Here is a 21,579-nt window from a genome sequence, read left to right on the forward strand (position 1 = left end):
AATATAAAATGAGGGGGGTAGGCATGGCGCTGTTCTGGGGTGCAGTATTACGTGCCCCGATTTGACACTCTATATGTCCTGCTGTTATATTGAATCATAGACCAAAAAATTGAATTAAAGTGTCATGTGCTTGGTGCAAATCCAAAGCTGTGCAGATGCTGCCAATGCACTTAACAAGAAAGTAGAAAAGGGTGTTGTAAGTGTTCTGCAAATTGTACCGCAATATTACACATAGGCATCTTTTTTATGCACCTAGATATATATATATATATATATATATATATATATATATATATATATATATATGCACTATGTTTAAAAGTAATCCACAATACATTTGCTAAGAATGCACAAAAACCTCTACTTAATATATGTGTAAACGTTCGCACTCTTATGGATTTCTAAACTTCTAAATGTTCCAGTGAGCACTGCTATGGAATTTTCTGTTTTTGTCTTTCATGTGATTGCCCTTCCATGTGCTCCTTGCTGTGAAGGCCAGTTAAAGGTGGGGGCAGGGGCCATTTGTTTGTTGCTGGTGTAAATATGGTCCGGGGACACACTGTACACCTTTGCTGCCACTGTGCTACGTGCTGGGTGTCCAGTGTACTCCTGTTCCTATAAGAGGGATTGGGCTGCCTCCTGGCCCACCTGCCCCTCATCTATCCACTGAATGCATGTGCTCCCACTGTGGAGACGCTCATAAATTCAGTAGTGTTAGGACTGCAAGCATACACAGGGTGCCGTGAGGAGGCCTTGCAGCTTACGCATGCGTTTGTAAATGTGTGCTAACTAAACCCCTGTTTTTAACCCAGACTGTTGAACAGGTTAATCTGGTTGGTTAGCAGACTGGTTGGTGAGTTGAGCTATGGAATGTTCTGTTTTTGTCTTTTATGCGTTTGCCCTTTCATGTGCTCCTTGCTGTGAATGCCAGTTATAGGTGGGGGCAGGGGCCATTTGTTTGTTGCTGGTGTAAATATGGTCCGGGGACACACTGGACACCTTTGCTGCCACTGTGCTACGTGCTGGGTGTCCAGTGTGCTCCTGTTCCTTTAAGGGGGATTGGGCTGCCTCCAGGCCCACCTGCCCCTCATCTATCCATTGAATGCATGTGCTCCCACTGTGGAGGCGCTCATAAATTTAGTAGCGTTTAGGACTGCAAGCATACACAGGGTGCCGTGAAGAGGTCTTGGAGCTTACGCATGCGTTTCGCAAATGCGTGCTAAATAAACCCCTGTTTTTAACGCAGACTGTTGGACAGGTTAATCTGGTTGGTTAGCAGACTGGTTGGTGAGTTAAGCTATGGAATGTTCTGTTTTTGTCTTTTAGAATATAGTCTGGTCAGATGAGACCAAAATGTAACTCTTTGGATGCCATAATACGCACCATGTTTGGAGGTCAAATGGCACTCCACATCACCCCAAAAACATCCCCATACCAACAGTGAAATTTGGAGGGAACATCATGGTGTGGGACTGTTTTTCAGCATACAGTACTGGCAAACATCATATCATTGAAGGAAGGATGAATGGAAAAATGTACCAAGACATTCTTGATAAAAATCAGCTGCCATCTACCAGGATGATGAAGATGAAATGAATGTGGACATTTCAGTAAGACAACGAATGTCAGGTCACCTGAGGCCAGGTGATGGATGGACACCGCTGGGGTTAGGAGCACACCGCTAAAGTTGTGAACCCTACGGCTGATTGTTGCGGATGGAGCTCTGGGTGGTTCAGGAAAGCAGCTCCACCTGAACACTGGCACGGACCAAGAAGGAAGCCAGAGCGTAAGATTCCCCAGGGCGCGGAGTCTAAGAGCCAGCAGGTATTCACCAGAACATCTAGTGGTGAGGATGGATTTGGCTGCAGCTGACTCCAGGTTGCAGCCCCCGGGGTCTCTCAGCTCATGCTTACGGATTGGCCCTGGTGGACAGAGCGGAAGCAGCAGTTCAGGGTTAAGCACAGGGTAGTCAGGAGAACAAGCCAAGGTCGGGGCAACTAGCAGACAGGGATGGTCAGGAAGGCATGCCAAGGTCAGGGTTACTAGCAGACAGGAATGGTCAGAAGGACAAAGCTAGCTTGCAGTGCGCGGAGTTAAATAGTGTTTCCTGTTTCCTGTTAGAGGCTGGGGTGGAGCGCCATGCTAAGAGAAGATTACTTAAACATGCACGTGTGAGAGAGCACGGTCTCTAAGCTGATACACAGACCAGTGAGGTAAGCAAACAGACAGGGCATGAAACATTACTGCAGATTCATGACAATGATTCCAAACACACAGCCAAGGAAACTCTCAAATGGTTTCAAAGAAAGAAAATAAAGCTGCTAGAATGGCCCAGCCAATCACCTAACTTGAATCCAATAGAAAATCTATGGAAAGAACTAAAGATCAAAGTTCGTAGAGGATGCCCACAGGACCTTCAAGATTTGAACACTGTGTTGAAGAATGGGCCAAAATCATACCTGAGCAATGCATGCGACTAGTTTCTCCATACAGGAGGCGTCTTGAAGCTGCCATTACCAACAAAGGATTTTGTACAAAGGATTAAATAAATTTCAGTTTGCGTGTTTAATACTTTTTCCCTGTGTCATTCCATTTTATCATACATAACTTCATTTCTGAACTTATTTGTATTGGTTTCTTTATATGTATGGATTGCATGGCCTGTTACCGAGGTGGTGAACATTTCATGTCAATAGCACCATTAGAAATATATTTACCTAGAAATAAGGTGATATCTTCAATACTTTTTTTACCTGTATACAGAGTTAAATGTATCACTTACTGCATACTTAGCCCTCATCAGAGATTTAGAAATGATTACGGTTAATGATTGCCAGGCAACTAGCATTTTCAAAAGGAAGGCAGCCATATTTCTATAACTACAGGTTTTCATCAGAAAATTGTTGTTCCGGAAATTAATTTATTTTACCTACCTGAATATTATACTAACACGCCATGCAATAAATACAGCAATGCTGATAGTTATGAACATCATCCACTTTAATTATTTAATATTCAGCAAAATAAAATACCTAATACATAATAGCAAATTAACTTGTATTCAAAATGACGCACTATCTGTAGTTATGTTGAACACATTATAAGTCTGGACAAAACCACCATAACTAATATTAAGTTACAATTGTTGATATGAGAATGACAATATTTTTCACACATAGTATTGCTTTAATACTCATCTTTTGTATTAAAATAAATTAACAATTACAGTAGAGAAACATGCATAGTAAAAATATATGATAATGAGCAAATGGCTAATTTGTATAAAATAGTTTCAAGTATTGTTGTATGCACTAATAGCAAATTAAATAAATAACAAAATAGTGATGTTACCATACAAAAACAAAATACATTAAAATACAGAAACAATACTCATCTTTGATTTAATGTTAAAACAAAAGACAGGTTTGCAATTATTAAAAACACTATTAGTGGGATAAACTAAAGTCTGTTGATTGCTTCCAAACCTGTACAGTGACACAGCGGTCCATGGATCATACTGACCACTTTCAAGTGAAAGCGGGATTGTTTACAATGCTTGGTGGTCTAAAGTCCAGTCTTCACATAGAACTGTGCCAGTAGAATAACATTATATCTCAATGATTGTGCAGCAATATGAGATCTCACTTTCAGGTGAACTATAAAATTGAGTTCAGATGAACCATATTAACTGCACCTTTCAAGGGAAGTAAACAAATCTCTCACAAGCTCACAATTTGATTTGGTCTGAGCATGCATACCTGAAGCCATGTACCATATACACCATAGATACTTCCAGAGTGTTTAGGAGATAATGAAGGTATGCCATTGTATGCTCCAAATGAGCTTAAAATGTAATTGGATCAACAGGATGGAGTCAACGTGATTTGTTGACAGCAGGTTAAGATCCAAAAATGCCAATTTTCTACTGTGGATATCCGCACTTACACATTTTCAAAACTGCTGACCTAATGACATGTTAAACAGAACCTGTCTAGTGTCTAGATGATATAGATATATCTGAACATGGTCCAGGGCTGTCATCTTTATTCTTCCTACCACTTGGTTAGTCATTGACTTGGAAAAAGCATGTATATATCAGGTGTTGGGACACCACAAAATGGACCTAGTCTAATCAACCTTATCCTTCAAACAGTGTGAGGCACGTCAGTTGTGAATGATATAGCATTTACAGTAAGCACACTGTAAATGCTCTATTGCCTACTTTGTCATTTAATCTGCATTGCTGTGTGTAGACCACTATATTGGAGGCGCAAGCTATGATTTCTGTTCCAAAATCTGGCCCTCTGTAGATGCCATCAGCATAAGGCCTCCTTCACATGGCTGGTTAGGTGCATTCTCTGCAGTGGCAGGCTGTCCAGTAGGGGCACACCCCCCCCTATCCATGCGTCCGACCCCCTGATCTACATGCAAGGTGCCGGACGCATGGATTCCAATGGGGGGGGGTTGAAGCATGTAATTAGAGCCAGAGGCTCTAATAGGCTTCAAAAAAGGGTGGACTCGGGGCGCAGAACATGCGCTCCAAGCCCACCCAGTTGTGTGACAATAGCGAATAAATATTCACGATGTTGTAACATGGATTCTCCTCCCGGCCAATAATGAAGCGTGTCATGAGGCCTGTCACTCAATTGGCCGAAAGGAGGATTGGCCGCCAGGAGGAGGACGGAGGAGACAATGGAGAACCGAAATTGCAGCCACCCACAACCCGGAGCGATACCGCTGCCACCTGGAGCGCTGCTCGCGAGATGGGGTAAGTGACTGACCGAGGGGGGGGGGGTGCTGCCCGTGATCCCCGTGACATGGCCGACCGGTGAGGCTTCTGTTCTGTCCGTGACCTGACCGGACAGAATAAGGATCTGCTGCTGGTATCCAGAGAATCAGTGGCGGCTGGTGGTTTATTTTTGGGGGGGGCCTGGCAAACTATCAACCCGCTTAAACCCCCCCCCAAAAATAAACCACCAGCTGCCACTGATTCTCTGGATACCAGTAGCAGATCCTTGCAGCTGGAATGACCAGGTCATGCAAATAGCAGCGCCTGCTCAGCCTATATACATTAATGACAGGCTGACAGCAGATGTCTGCAGGTAAACGCTTGATGTGCAGCTACAAACAGCAGCAGCCAGTGTTAGTCTGTCATTAGTTTATGTAGGCTGAGCAGCTGCTGCTATTCGCATAATAGCCTCCTGTGAGGCTGGAAAAGGAAGGGAAGCTTGACAATATCACCTAGAAGTGCTCTGCTGCATTTAATTGGGAGTTAAATGCTAAAGATACACATTTTAAGTGATTGCTTTACACGTAAAATTATGCTAATTAATGTCACACAAGGAAGGATACGGATGACATCCCAGGACCATTTACTTTACCTCCAAAAGCAATTCAGCAATGAGTAATCTCATATTCATTTCAAGCTAACTTGGTAAATATTAGCTGTCTGCAACACAAGATAACTTCTTTTCTGCAATTATACACCAGTTGCCATGGTCAAAGCAGCAACTGATAACATGCAGTTCTGGGATATCACTCTCTAAAAGACTCCGTAATTCTCCCTCACGGAACACATGGTAATATCTCAAAAATTCCTTGGAGTCTAAAGTATCAGCCTCCTGATCGCTGGCAGCTACTGTTTCATCGAGAACTGAATCGCTGGACTCAGTCGTAGATGTTCTCTTTAAAACTCTGCTTTGGGTACACTTATCACCCTCATTGCTACAAATGCAAGTGCAGTGCTTAGAATCTGTCTGAAAACCGGCTTGCTTTGTGCCATCCTGAGCCAGTTCACAGTGCCTTCCATTTCCTGTTTTTGAGGAATCTAAAGTTAGGAACCACTGCTGCTTTTCATGGGAACCATTTTTAATGAAAACATCATCATCATCAAAACTGTGCTCCTTGAGTATTAATCTCTGATGTCCAAGATCTAGACTGCAGTGTCGAGAAGGCTGCACAGATACAGTACTATTCACCCAACCACTGACAGGGCTCAGAGACTTCATTTTGTCAATCTGCCTCCTTAAGGAGGACTCATCAAGGGATCGAGAGAAGAACCAGGACCTGATTGATTTTCCAATGGCACTGTAGAGTCTTGTTTCTTCATTAGAAAACTTAATGCAGCATGATTCAGCTGCTATACAGTTGCCAGAATTGTGTGCTTGTTTAGATTCCAGTGTTTGTTTCAGATTATGTAAGTTAATGGTCTCATTCTCTCTCATTGACTTCAAGGCTGTGTTGTGCTGCTTTGAATTCAAAGCAAAGTTCTGTCTGCTTTCACATTGGCTTGTGTCAGAGGTGCATTGAGGCAGCAATGCCTTGTTCCACGGCACAAACACGTCTTGCTTTTCAAACCTGCGGCTCTTTTGTTCCATGGCCCATACATATAACATTATCTGACCACCTGGAAGCAGGATTCTGGACATTTCTTTTATTGCACGGATTCTTCTTTGTTTGGTGGAAAAATGATGAATAACTAGAACAAAAAACAGAATCCAGCATTATCTGTCAACTTCTTATTAAATATTCTTCACTTTGCTTTTAAATAATAATCTTTTTTTCTCGATCGCTTAACAACATGAGAACATTGTGAACCAAAAACTGACTAGCAAATGTTTTTCACCATTTTCTTAATTCTCATTATAGCTGCAATAATTACATTTATCGTTTAAGGTAACAAATCAAAATGATATCTTCTAAAAAAAAAAAAAAAAGATAAATCTTTGCATAAGACATTAAGCTAAATATATGGTTTAATGAAGGATAATAAATATTGTTTTTTTTCCACAGGATCATATAAATTGGATTTAAAATTAAAAGCCAGCTCCACTCCACAACAATTTTTTTTAGTTCTGCATGGTGGTTGGAAAGTTGAATCGCAGCAGGGCTCCACTACTGGGATATCTCCTCCAGAATGCCCAGTTCTACCCTCCAGCTGTAGCCATTACAAAGTCAAATTTCATCATGGTCCCATGCAATGCAGGAGAAATAATTTGGGAACCCAAATTAATGGCTGGACTTCTGTTAAGGTCTGATAACCACAGGTGCAAGTGAGCTTTACCTTTAGCTTCACCTTTAGCCCGGGTTCACACTATAACGGGCTGCGGATCGCACAGGAGCGCTGTGCGTCCCTGTTCCCCGTTTCAGGGACGAATCAGGGCTGATTCTATGCCTGAATTCGGCCCTGAAACGGAGCCAAAGACGCAGAGCGTTTTTGTGCAGTGCGCTCCGCAGCCGCCCCGGAGATATGTGAACCGGCTCCATAGGGAGCCAGTCACATTCTCCTGCTATGCGAATTAGATGCAAGGAAACGCACATCTAATTCGCATAGGTGTGAACCCGGGCTAACCTTCACCTTTCCAAGCCATTTTATGTGTGTTTTATGTGTGTTGCTAGTACTGTACTTGGGTGCTCCCAGGACTTACGCACCAGGGTGGGAAACACCAGATTAACAGATGGTAACAGGAGGCCTGAAGTGCTGAACAAATGCTTTTTTTAGTTGCAGTGAAAACGGACATACAATTTGCACATGATATGTGTGAACCCAGCCTAAGCCAAATGATTGTGTCAGAATATATTAAAGCGGAGTTCCACACAAAAATGGAACTTCCGCTTTTCGGAACCCTCCCCCCCTCCGGTGTCACATTTGGCACCTTTCAGGGGGGAGGGGGGGTGCAGATACCTGTCTAAGACAGGTATTTGCACCCACTTCCGGCATAGACTCCCATGGGAGTCTACGCCACTTCCCGTCCCCACCGCGCTGTCTCCTGGGAAACACACAGCTCCCAGGAGAGAGCGGGGACCACTTGGGACGCGCAGCGCGACTCGCGCATGCGCAGTAGGGAACTGGGAAGTGAAGCCGCAGCGCTTCACTTTCTGATTCCCTTACCTAGGATGGCGGCGGCAGCTGCCGAGAACCGAGCGGGTTCTCGGCGTCCCCTGCCGACATCGCTGGACCCTGGAACAGGTAAGTGGCCATGTATTAAAAGTCAGCAGCTGCAGTATTTGTAGCTGCTGGCTTTTAATATTTTTTTTTTTGGCGGTGTGGGTGGACCCCCGCTTTAAATGAACAATTCAAAAGTCAGGGCAGGAGGAGTTCTAGGTCAGGTTACGCAGGTAGTCAGATGCGGGGAGTAAGGGGCAGTGTGGTGCGTGATTCAGCACATCATTGCTGCCTTTTTTTTAAGCAAACTTTATTTAAAGCATACAAAAGTGACATTTCGTTAATATATAGCAGCATGTTGTGTTGCACTGCTGTAGAGTGAAATGTGATCCTGTCCAGTGTGCTGTGATAAAATGCGACATGTCTGCATTTTATCGTAGATCACTGTAGCACTGCTCTGGGCTGAGTTTCAGTATGAATAGGGCACACGGAAAACACACAATTGCTTTCTGTGTGTCCTAGCGGTCACTGGCATTCTTCCGGTGTGGAAAAACGCTGGTCATTGCACTATGTGTGAACTGGCTCTAAGACTATACCAGAATTGGAGTACGAATATTTGAGTTGTAAGGAGCATAGAGCATACAGAAGGGATGCTTTTAGCCATGCCTGTGCATGTGCATAGTCCACCTGAATGGGGCAATTCCACTTGTGCCAGAACAAAGAGAAAACATGGAGTGCAGTGAGGCTGACATGACTGCAAGAAAGGGAAGACATACAGAAAGAGGCAGGCGGCGGGGACGATGGAAAATGCAACAGGTGGACACATAAAATTCCGGCATTAGAAGAAACTGATCTGGACTTGCTGTAATATAAAAGGATCACCAAGGCACAGGGGCTGACTGACCATTCGGGCACTCGGGCACTGACCGAGAGCCCCACGGCCACATCAGGGTTGCCAGCCTCTGTAAAAGCAGGGACAGTTTGTAAAAATCTGTGTATTTTTACATCTGTCCCTGAAATGGCCACTACCGACATCATTTTGCTGTACAAATCTTGAGATTGTAGCTGCTCCGCCTCTCCATTGCCTCCTCAGCCAGTGGAAGCACATTGTACACGCCCCCTTCCTTTTTTGACACAGAAGCAGGAGATGCCGACAGCTGGAGGAGAGGAGAGGGAGGAGGGGACAGCCTGCAGTGTGGGTATGGACTGCTGCCTGATAGAAGGTAAGCTGGGTGAGCTGAAAGAAATGTATTATTATCAGTGGCTTCCCAGGTAAGGAGGGGGGAGGGGGGAGGATGTGTTACCTCTAGCAGGGCTCCTCCTGTCTCTTAGGCTGCTGTTAGATCGATGATCTGTGTGTGAGAATGCCATGCTTCTGGGGGAAGGATGTTCTGAACTTCCCCAATCTCTGCTACATCTCCCTACTCATCACCTGCTCACCAGTACACAGGCACATCATCCTCCTCTCCTGTATTACCACATCCAATGTCTGAGCTGCTGGGGCACTACAAGTCCCAGTATGCCAGGAGATGGGGGCAGCAACAGTGTGTTCTATCAGGATGATTTTTGGGTGAAGAGTGCTGGTGTGTGTATATATGTATACTATGTATGTATATTGTGCATGTGTGTGTATATATGTATACTATGTATGTATACTGTGCATTTGTGTGTATATATGTATACTATGTATGTATACTGTGCATGTGTGTGTATATATGTATACTATGTATGTATACTGTGCATTTGTGCGTATATATGTATACTATGTATGTATACTGTGCATGTGTGTGTATATATGTATACTATGTATGTATACTGTGCATGTGTGTATGTGTATATGTATACTGTGTGTGTATATATATATATAGGTATACTATGTATGTATATTGTGCCTGTGTGTGTATATACGTATACTATGTATGTATACTGTGCATGTGTGTGTATATATGTATACTATGTATGTATACTGTGCATGTGTGTGTATATATGTATACTGTTTGTGTGTGTATGTATATATATATATATATATATATATATATATATATATATATATATGTGTGTGTATATGTATACTGTGTGTGTATATATATATATATATATATATATATATATATATATATATGTATGTATACTGTGCATGTGTGTGTATATATGTATACTATGTATATATACTGTGCATGTGTGTGTATACCAGGGGCGGCCCATCCATTAATGGCACCGCCCCCTCTATCACGCCACCCCCTATATGTAGAATGGATAGATTCATGCATAGCATCAATCTATCCATGGCCACTGCGGCCACCCCCTATTCGGTCATCCGGCTGCTTTTAGGATGCCAAGTGCCTGAATTACAGCGGCGGGGGTGTTTTTTTGAAGCTCCTGATTAGAGACATAAGCTCTAATAGGCTTCAAAATAGGGTGGGCTTGGAGCACAGAGCACTCGGAGCCCATCCAGTTGTGTTAGAAAAGGAAATTAATATTTGCTTTTCTAACACTGAACCGCCGCTCCGCCAATCAGGAAGTGCGGGTCTGATACCCATCACGCGATTAACTGAAAGGACAGGCGCTCCTATTGGACGCCTAGCAGGAGGAAAGAAGAGATGCAGGGAGTAAGCATGGAGGACATAGCTCGCCGCTGTCCATCCCACATCTCACCACCATCACCCGCTGCCTGACCTGCCACCAAGATGTTGTAAGTGCCAGTCAGACAATGGGCGGGGGTGCTGGTTAAATGCCGCCGGGAGTTATAGTGGCTGCATTTTATGGGCACAGTGGCTGCATTTGATGGGGCACAGTGGCTGCATTTGATGGGTACAGTGGCTGCATTTGATGGGACACAGTGGCTGCATTTGATGGGGCACAGTGGCTGCATTTGATGAGGCACAGTGGCTGCATTTGATGGGGCACAGTGGCTGCATTTGATGGGGCACAGTGGCTGCATTTGATGGCACAGTGAGGCTGCAATTGATGGGTTTTTCCCAGTATTTTTCAGAATTTTTCCCATTTTGTTTGCACCCCCCAAAATACTGTGTGTGTGTACTGTATGATCAATGTGTGCCCACTGCTGCTCAACAGAAGTCGTGCTAACAATCCCATGCCCGTGAAAAATGCACTTGTTGCCATTCGGGGCCATCTGAATGTTGAACTGCTGAGCTCGGCCTTGGATCAGGCAGCAGAGCAGGTCTGGGTGCACACCTGTGCAGTGACATCATGGCACACATCAAGCATGGCTTTTGTTCACATGCTCCACTGCCCAATCTGAGGCCAACCACAGCAGTTCACTATTCCGCTGGCTTTACGACTCACTTGAGCGCTTCAGAGGCTGCGACAAGTGGATATTTTTTAAAAGCCTTTTCCCGCCAGCTGCCTAACACACCAAGCACCAAGGTGCAAAGGTGTATGTAAGGGGACACTGATGGAAGGTGACATTGGTTGCTCTGCTGCAGGGTGGCACTTTGGGGGCTCTGCTGTAGGGTGGCACTCTGGGGGTTCTGCCATAGGGTGGCACACTGGGAGGTTCTGCTGTAGGGTGGCACACTGGGGGGCTCTGTCGTAGGGTGGCACACTGGGGGGCTCTGTTGTAGGGTGGCACACTGGGGGGCTCTGCTGTAAAGTGTTACTCTGGGGGCTCTGCCATAAGGTGGCACACTGGGGGCTCTGCCATAAGGTAGGACTCTGTGGACTGTGATATATAGGGAGAATGTTGGGACTTTGATGTAAGGGAGGACTCTGATGTGAGCGTGGCGCTCATCCTGACTGCTGTACTCTATATGTTGTTTTGTTTGTTACTTACTCATAACCCCTGTACTCTGTACATTATACTGTACATAGACCTGACCATAGGCGTGCGCAGCCTATTACATTAGGGTGTGCACCGAAAGCTCAAGCACACATACGTGTGTGTGTGTGTGTGTATATATATATATATATATATATATATATATATATATATATATATATATATATATATATATATATATATATATATATATAGTCAAAAGTATTGGGACGCCTGCCTTTACACACACATGACCTTTAATGGCATCCCAGTCTTAGTCCGTAGGGTTCAATACTGAGTTAGCCCACCCTTTGCAGCTATAACAGCTTCAACTCTTCTGGGAAGGCCATCCACAAGGTTTAGGAGTGTGTCTATGGGAATGTTTGACCATTCTTCCAGAAGGGCATTTTTTGAGGTCAGGACTCTGTGCAGGCCAGTCAAGTTCCTCTACCCCAAACTCGCTCATCCATGTCTTTATAGACCTTGCTTTGTGCACTGGTCCAATTCATTTGGTGGAGGGGGATTATGGTAAAGGGTTGTTATTCAGGGGTTGGGCTTGCCACCTTAGTGCCAGTAAAGGGAACTCTTCTGTCGTCAGCATACCAAGACATTTTGGACAATTTCATGCTCCCAACTTTGTGAGAACAGTTTGGGGATCTCCCCTTCCTGTTCCAACATGACTGCACACCAGAGCACAAACAAGGTCCATAAAGACATGCATGGACTTAGCAGGGGTGGTGGGAAATTAACTTCAAGTGCAATCATTCACATTATAACCGTAACTAAAACATATACAATTAAGTGTAACACTCTAAAAAATAAAAATTCCAAAGTCCTATAATGGTGTGAACCTCCCAACTAAAAAGTTGTTGCACTTTAAGGTAATTTGTATTGCAATTATCTGTAGAGGGGTTTCCACCATCCCTGCTAAGGCAGCACTGATGGGCACTGATAGGCAGCACTGATGGGCACTAATAGGCTGCACTGATTGGCAGCATTGATGGGCACTAATTGGTAGCAGCACTGATAGGTGGCACTGATGGGCGGCACTGATGGGCGCATATTGTCAGCACTGATTGGCACTGATGGGCACTGATTGGTAGCACTTGTGGGCACTGATAGGCAGCATTGGTTGGCACTGATAGGGTGCACTGACTGGGACTGGTTGTCACTCATAGGCAGCATTGGTTGGCACTGATTTACAACATTGGTTGGCACTGATAGGGTGCACTGACTGGGACTGGTTGTCACTCATAGGCAGTATTGGTTGGCACTAATAGGCAGCATTGGTTGGCACTGATAAGCAGCATTGGTTGGCACTGGTAGGCAGAATTGGTTGGCACTGATAAGCAGCTCTGGCACAGATAGGCAGCACTGGTTGGCACGGATAGGCAGCATTGGTTGGCACTGATAAGCAGCACTGGCACTGATAGGCAGCATTGGTTGGCACTGGCACTGATAAGCAACACTGGCACTAATAGGCAGCATTGGTCGGCACTAATAATCAGCACTGATTTGCACTGATAGGCAGCACTGGTTTGCACTGGTTGGCACTGAAAGGCAGAATTGGTTGGCACTGATAAGCAGCACTGGCATGGATAGGCAGTACTGGTTGGCACTGATTGGCAGTACTGGTTGGCACTGATTGGCAGCATTGGTTGGCACTGATAAGCAGCACTGGCACTGATAGGCAGCATTGGTTGGCACTGATAGGCAGCACTGGCACGGATAGAAAGTACTGGTTGGCACTGATTGGCAGCATTGGTTGGCACTGATAGGGTAGAGGGGGAGTTTCACATTCAGGAGATCATGAGAATTGCCAGAGCTGTTCAGTGTATAAAACTGTCAGATGATGATAATGCATTGAGAGATACCAGCTGTTAAAAGTCAGCGGTGATGCTGGTGGTGGGCGGGACTGAACAGTTACCAAACAGCAACCAATAGGATGGGTCTGGGCGGGCCGCTACATTTCTCTGGCTCCACCCTCTCTCTGAAGCAGCCCAATCATTGGCTGGTGTTGGCGCTTGGTCCCGCCCACCCCCGACATCACGGCTGAGTTGTGATGACTTACAACTGAGCCGCGATGTCGGGGGTGGGCGGAACCAAGTGCTATAAACACCAGCCAATGTTTGAGCTGCTTTAGAGAGGGGGCGGGGCCACATAAATGTAGCGGCCCGCCCAGACCCATCCCATTGGCTTGTGTTTGATGGCCGTTCAGTCCCGCCCACCCCCGACATCACCCTGACATTAAGACAGCTGGTCTCACTTCCTGCATGCAGTGTCATTATCTGACAGTTTCATACACTGAACAGCTCTGGCAATTCTCACGATCTGCTGCCTGTGAAACTGTTTTACAGGCAGCGCGGGCCACACACTCTCTTGGATGCAGCATTTTGGGGCAAATCTCTGGAGACAGCACGGGGTGATTAGGGTGTGCCCAGGCACACCCGGCACACCCCGTGCGCACGCCTATGGACCTGACCAAGGTGTTCATTGTCTCAACAGTTGCTGGTTTTAATTAAGTTCTTCTGTAATGTTGACTCAGTAAGCCAAAAATATCCTTTTCTGTGCATAAAAAAACATATATAATGGAAACATTTATTTTAAAAACAAATGATCCTTTGACTGAGATTCATTTGTGTCTGAGATTATCAGCTGCAACACAGTAATTACAATTTTATGGGTACAAGGTCTGTGATATGTTTGCATTGTTTACAGCAGATGCAGATTCTGTTCAATACTCTTTAAGACCCTCCCACTGGTCATGCCCATTGTTTGCCATGGTGCACTATGTATGCCACAGGTCATCATCTGCCTGGTAGGGGTCCCAGTGCAGTATTTTGCCCAGGGGGCCATTATGCTGTTAAGGTGGCACTGCCCATGAGAGGCTCCTGGTGAATTACCTGGGTCACCAGCTCTAAGTCTCCTGCCACTCAGCATGTCGCTAAGCTTGGTGCCCCTCCCCTCCGCATAGGTATGCCCACATTCATGTTGCGTCAAAAAAAGATGGCTGCCACATGGCGGCCATCTCTAAGCCTGGGGGCCCCATAATCTCCTATTTCCCGGGGGCCCCGTGAGTTGTCAGTCCGCCCCTGCCAAGGCATAACCAGGAAGCATAATTAACAAATATGGATACCCCCATGTACATACAGATTTTCAAACTACACACAGAAAAAGTGTTTTTTAAAATATTTGTAACATTGATAGATTTATCTATATGAGATGGATCAATTTCACAAGTATATCTAAAAAAAAAGAGTTGCTCTTTAGGGTGAAAATTAAAGGTAATAATACATGACATAAACATTCCTGTGTATAAACAGAGCCCATTGTGTTAGCCAGTTTTAGTCACATTTAAATGAACAACTTCTGTAATGTTGAAGAAATTTGCTGCTTATCTAAACAGCTTCTTCAATCCTAATGAGTGCCCGAATCTTACCCTAGTTGAGACAAAATATTCACTGTCATTGTATACAATGCATTTTTACTATACAAAATAGAACATGAATCTTTATTTATTTATTTATATAACATTTCATAACCATCAGTACTGACAGCAACCATCTTCCCAGGGGAGAAACCAGCAAACTGTCAAATTGCTTACCTTGATGCACATTATGAAGAGTGACAATACTTGAATCCTCTGCAATAAGTCAGCAGTATAAGGAATAGTGGAACTAACTAGCGAACTTAGTGACAGACCAGGACAGAAATAAGAACTAGGAGAGAAATGTAATGTAGAATGCTCTGCTATCATACCCACAATTTATTTTTATAGTGGTTGCTAACAGGTAGGAAATGATGACATATAATTGCCAATGACAGTACCAAGAAATAAAAATATAAATGTCCGCTATTTTCAAGATAGTTTAGCCATTAGAGGAGCTTTGCCCATATGTCTCTGTAAAACATACTGGGAGGAATTAACAAAAAGTGGTGCAAGCACAATGCTTGCATCATTCTTCTAAACATATAAAATGGAGCAGATGCTGTTCCTAATTAATAAGAGGGGCGGAAACCCCTTTCTTAATTAGGATCGATCAGTTCTCTTTTCTGCCGTGTCTGTGAGAGGCAGCACAGAGAACATGAGAGCTGGAGCTGGAGCTGCATGCTTCAATTGCTCTGCCATCCCTGCCCAGCTCACAGTGGAATGGAGGAGGGTTATTAAAGGAGTTGTAAACCCTCAAGGTTTTTCACCTTCATGCATTCTATGCATGAAGGTGAAAACCTTCTGCGCTGCAGCTGCCCCCCAGAGCACTGCTTTTTCTTACCTGAACCCGATCGTTGCAGCGACGAGCACGAGCCCAGCAGCTCCAGAGGCTGTCTCAGGTCCTCATTGGATAGATTGATAGCAGTGGGAGCCATTGGCTCCCATTGCTGTCAATCAAATCCAGTGACACGGGAGCTGGGGGAGGCGCCGATGCAGCAGCAGGACTCAGGGGCGCACCTACACGGGTGCCCCCATGGAAAGCATCTCTCCGTGGGGGCACCCGATGAAGAGAAGGAGCCAGGAGCGCTGCTGGGACACCCCAGAAGAGGAGGTTTGAGGTCGCTCTGTGCAAAACCCTTGCACAGAGCAGGTAAGTATTACATGTCTGTTATTTCACACAAAAAAACGAACCTTTACAATCACTTTAACCCTGCAGACTCTGCTCCTGTTAAGTAATCACTGCACAGGCAGAGAGGGGAATGTAAGCCTGTGCTGACAGCTTCTACATGGAAAACTGCTGTATTCCCTCTGTTAATTAGGGGCAGCACTAGTTTATATTCCACTCTGAATTGGGAACTGGTGCAGATAGATCTGAAATGGGTTTATCTGCTTCATTAAGGTGCCGCATGTCACTCCTGAGAGCTTCCTGCGCCACTCTAATGGCACATGAAGCTTAATTGGTTCCCTGGATTGTATATAAAAATGCTTCTTAAGGCAGAACTATGCTACTGTAGGTCTCCAGGGCTCATTACATAATACCCAAGTGTATAAAGCATACTTGTACATTTTAGCAAACTTGCCTCTCAAAGTGCCCTACTCCAGCGATGTGATATCTGCATTCACCCCATCACTATTGCTGCCATCTCCTCTTGGTTCTCTCTCATATCAGGTGACCTCAGTCGTATAAGATGTGCTCAAAAAACATTAATAGAAACACCTGGGAAATACATTATAAGACCAAGGAGAACTCCCTACACCTGGGAAGTACATTATAAGACCAAGGAGAACGCCCTACTGTTCTTGCTTGACAGCTATAATTGCTGATTCTGCTTTATTCTTTAGCTCATTGGTTTCTGTGTAAATGAAGCCTGCAAACACTTTGAAGAAAGGGGAAGCGTTAAGCCTGGTACACACTAATAGTTTTGACGTTAGTATTGTAATCTCCTCCACTGAGCTGTTGTGTTTTGACAGGGGGACAACCCCCCGCCAGAACACTCCAATCAGCTCTCTCAGCCATTGGCCATAGCGGCCGGCTTCTGTCGGAGTGGGTGACATACACACGGGCCAAATGACTCCCGACATTCGACATTCGGCTTGTGTGTGCTAGGCATTATCGCCTCTGTTGTTATCCCCACTGGGAATATTTTACTTCATTTAATATTTAATAAAGTGGCCACATGGTGAGAGGAGTCTCTTCAATGAAGTCACAGGTATTAATCAGATAAGATATACAATATCACAATATAATATATGTTTAATATAAGATACAATATAAGATATGTGCAAACTAAGTTCAATACTATCTTAAACAAATAAAACTTATTTGCCCGATGTTGGACCAATTTTTACATACTGTAATTTTTTTTTAAACTCCTTTTTCAAATCTAAATATATATTTTTATCTCTATATTATTTCTCTTTTTTAGAAGACCTGCCTGCCTTCTTTTAACTTAAGGGGCAAAGACAATACCAATTCTATGTTTCCAATAACAGAAATAACATGGCTTAGTATCACCAATGATTATGACTGTTTCTTATTCTGAAAACCACTACCAAATCTAAACAGATCCATCATTGCAGTTTATTGCATCGATTTACCAACTCTAAGAGCCCTTTCACACTGGGGCGGGCGTCGGCGGTAAAGCGCCGCTATTGTAAGCGGCGCTTTACCGTCGGTATGCGGCCGCTAGCGGGGCGGTTTTACCCCCCGCTAGCAGACGAGAAATGGTTAAAAACCACCGCAAAGTGCCTCTGCAGAGGCGCTTTGCCGGCGGTATAGCCGCGCCGTCCCACTGATTTCAATGGGCAGGAGCGGTAAAGGAGCGGTATACACTCCTGCCAGCGCATTGCTCCAGTGTGAAAGCCCTCGGGGCTTTCACACTGGAATTAAGGCAGCGGCACTTTCGGGTCGGTTTGCAGGCGCTATTATTAGCGCAATAGCGCCTGCAAACCGCCCCAGTGTGAAAGGGCTTTAAACGTATATCTATATGTATAGTGGGCACACAATGTTTCATTGATGGTGTGCAGCATTAAGATGCTCTCTCACCCTTCCAGTGCAGATACTTGGCCCACATCGATTATTTGTCCTCTGATTTATAAATATCTATATTCAAGGGGCATCCCAGATATGTATCTGAAGGCATAATACATATTTCTTACCTTATTTTTTTTCTTGGAACAATAATTATGTTTCTACATAAATTCTCTTGTGCAAAAACTTCAGGGAATTTTAGCTATTACTAAAATCTGTCCAAATGGAAAGAATCCGGTGTAAATGGAGACAAATGTGTTAGACTTACCTCCAATGGAGATGACAGTGTCAAAGCACTGATCTCTAAAAGGCAGATTTAGGTTGTCACACACCATGACCTCCAGGTTGTTATTCCTACCAATCTCCACTAGAGGTTCACAGTAATCACAGCCCAGATTATACGTCTCGGCATTCACACTTAGGTACTTTCCTGTACCGCAACCTGCAAAGAGAAAACATTTCTTGTGTTACTTTACTGACTGGATGCATCAAACAGATTGATTTATACAGCAGTCTTCTTCAGCTCTACATCCATAGGCGTGCGCACAGGGTGTGCCAGATGTGCCTGGGCACAGCCTAATCACCTGTGTGGCGCAGATTTCCCGTTTAAACCCCTGATATTTTACCAAAGCCCCTAACAAAGCTCCTAAAAAATTTGTAAAAAAATAATAATAAACAAAAAATTGCAAAAAAGAAAAAGCACTGACACCAACCACTGCCCTATTGATACTGGCCACTGCTCTACTGACACCATCAGTATATATACACATGCACGCACACATACAGTATGTGCTTGAGCTTTGAGGTGCACACCTATGTCTACATCCAAATGTATGTCTGTGTATTGTATGTCAGGAAGATAAGGAATCTGTCACAAGGAGAAGACCATTCTCAGAAGCTTCTAATGGAAGCAATCATTGCCGGTGAAGTAATCCTTTTCCAATTGACTCCGAGTAAAGTGAATAACCTGTAGGTCAGGAAATGTCTGCTTCAATCAGAGGTTTCCAAAACTTGGCTTGGCTAAAAACTCTCTTTCAATTAAAGAATAAGAATCACAAAGTTAAGTGTGAATAGAAGTGTGTGTGGGGGGATTGTATTAACAGTTCAGAGATGCTTCATAATGACTCATATACTTGACTACCGAAAAGGATCACATCGTAATGTGAATTCCCAACAAGTAGACAAGAGAACCCCCTGTCGCTCAGTACATAGAATGACAACATACTGGCAATGAGATGTCAGCACCCACAACTAATCATTTATTTATTTCAGGTACTTATATAGCGCCGTCAATTTATGCAGCGCTTTACATATACATTATACATTCACATCAGTCACTACACCCTCAAGGAGCTTACAATCTAAGGTCCCTAACTCACATTCATACATACTAGGGCCAATTTAGACAGGATCCAATTAACCTACCAGCATGTCTTTGGAGTGTGGGAGGAAACCGGAGTACCCGGAGGAAACCCACGCAGACACAGGGAGAACATGCAAACTCCAGGCAGGTAGTGTCGTGGTCGGGATTCGAACCAGCGACCCTTCTTACTGCTAGGTGAGAGTGCTACCCACTACACCACTGTGCCACCCATATCATAATCATCTGCTCCTTATAGAGACCCTTTTACCAGATTACATTTTTTAAATAAAATCTTTGCAGCAGTACAGCACATTTATGAAAAGTTTCCCCATTGTCGAAAAACATCCAAGTCCTGAGCAGTGCAAGTTTAGTAGGAATCTGTCACTTTCCGGAGAATAAAAACAATAACATCTTAAATGCATATGTACAGATAAAAATATACAAAAAATAAAATAAATAAATAAAAAATATATATTCAACATCAGCCCGGGCATATGCATAAACACAAAAGAGATTAAAATCAGTGGCAGTATAGTCAAGGATAAAAGCTCCAGAACCCCAATATTTTAGTGTGAATCACACCTCTTTCTCAAGAGGGAAATTCTGGAATAAGAGGTAAAGAACCCCAACAATTTAAGGTGTATCATACCCCTTTCTCAAGAGGGAGCTGTTTGTACAGCATGCCCCAACCATTTCTAAGACTGCATTCACATCTGAGCGTAGCGTCTTTGAAAATTTTTTCTAGCGTTTTTAATCACTTACCTATTGGGGACTTTCTCCCCCTACCTTCCCAGGCCCATTTTCAGCTTTCAGCGCTGTTGCACTTTGAATGACAATTGCGCAGTCATGCAACAGTGCACCCAAACAAAAATTTTATATATTTTTTTTAAACTAATAGAGATTTTTTCTGGTGGTATTTAATTACCACTGAGTTTTTAATTTTTTTCTAAATAAATGAAAAAAGACAAAAAATTTTGGGGAAAAAAAAAACTTTCATAGTTTGCTATATAATTTTGCAAACAGGTAATTTTTCTCCTTTACTGATGTGCACTGATGAGGAGGCACTGATGGGCTCTGATGAGGTTGCACTGATGGGCACAGTTAGGTTGCACTAATAGGTGACACTGATGAGGAGGCACTGATGGGCACTGATTGGCAGCACTGGTGGGCACAGATTTGCAGCACTGGTAAGCCAAGATTGGCAGCACTGGTTGGCACTGGTAGGACTGCACTGATAATCAGAATACTGATAATTAGTGCCCCGATTATCAGTGTAGATGTCCCTTTTGGAGAAGCTGGTTATCGGCTCTCTTGACCTCTCCTCATGCTGTCAGCATGAGGAAAGGAGTGCTGATAACTGGCACCTATTTAATAGGGGTCGACCGAAATAGTTTTATCAGGGCTGATACCGATACAAATTTTTTGGTTGTCTTTCAGGCCGATATTCTCTACATCACTGTCACCTGCCACCAGATGCAGCTTGTCACTACTTGTGACAGACCTAGCCGGGACAGAGGCTTTTGGAGGGGACTGAATGCTAGCCTCTTGCCTACCAATTATAGGCCCTGGCATTTGGGGGAACAGTGCTCTTTGTGAGCTGTATGCCTGGTGACCCTTGAGGTAGCGTTACTTTATAATCGGGCCCATATCCCCCCAAGTGACACAGACTCTGGGGACCCTGTATTTACCATTTTACAAAAAGTGACTTATTCATACTGTTGGGACACATACTGTGAGGAGATGCTGATGTCAATTCCAGCCACCTGTCTCTGTCTGTGTCTGCTATAATGTAAATTACTCTAGTATGACTTGTCACAGGTTCTAAAGAGTCTTTTCATCCAGTGTGCTAATTAACCCTGAAATTGTCTGAAGGAGTTCTGTGTTGAGATGTTTGATAATGTGTATTGTATAGTCGGTGAGCTAGGAGACATGAAGTCTGTCCTAAATGTCATGTCTCTGAGTCACCTAGGCTGTCTAAAGGATTAGATAATTAGCTCATGTTAATAGGTGTCTGTTTACAGGTTGTATTTTCATCCTGCTGTATATATTTGTGTGAGATCTCAAAATAAAGAGTCAGTCCTTTTGAAACCTC

General features: G+C 44.0%; 1 protein-coding gene across 1 annotated transcript in view; it reads right to left on the reverse strand.

Moving 5' to 3' along the window:
- Window positions 1–4,989: 4,989 nt before the first annotated feature.
- Window positions 4,990–21,579, reverse strand: part of TRMT9B (tRNA methyltransferase 9B (putative)) — a 137,564-nt gene continuing 120,974 nt past the window's right edge. Inside the window, exons 3-4 of the mRNA XM_073608336.1 lie at window positions 18,393–18,566; window positions 4,990–6,478 (exon numbers count right to left, since the gene is read on the reverse strand). Coding sequence (XP_073464437.1) covers window positions 5,442–6,478; window positions 18,393–18,566 — 1,211 coding nt within the window. The 3' untranslated portion in view covers window positions 4,990–5,441. The remainder of the gene's footprint in view (window positions 6,479–18,392; window positions 18,567–21,579) is intronic.

This window comes from Aquarana catesbeiana, linkage group LG01 (assembly GCF_042186555.1).
Source record: "Aquarana catesbeiana isolate 2022-GZ linkage group LG01, ASM4218655v1, whole genome shotgun sequence".
Lineage (NCBI taxonomy): Eukaryota > Metazoa > Chordata > Amphibia > Anura > Ranidae > Aquarana > Aquarana catesbeiana.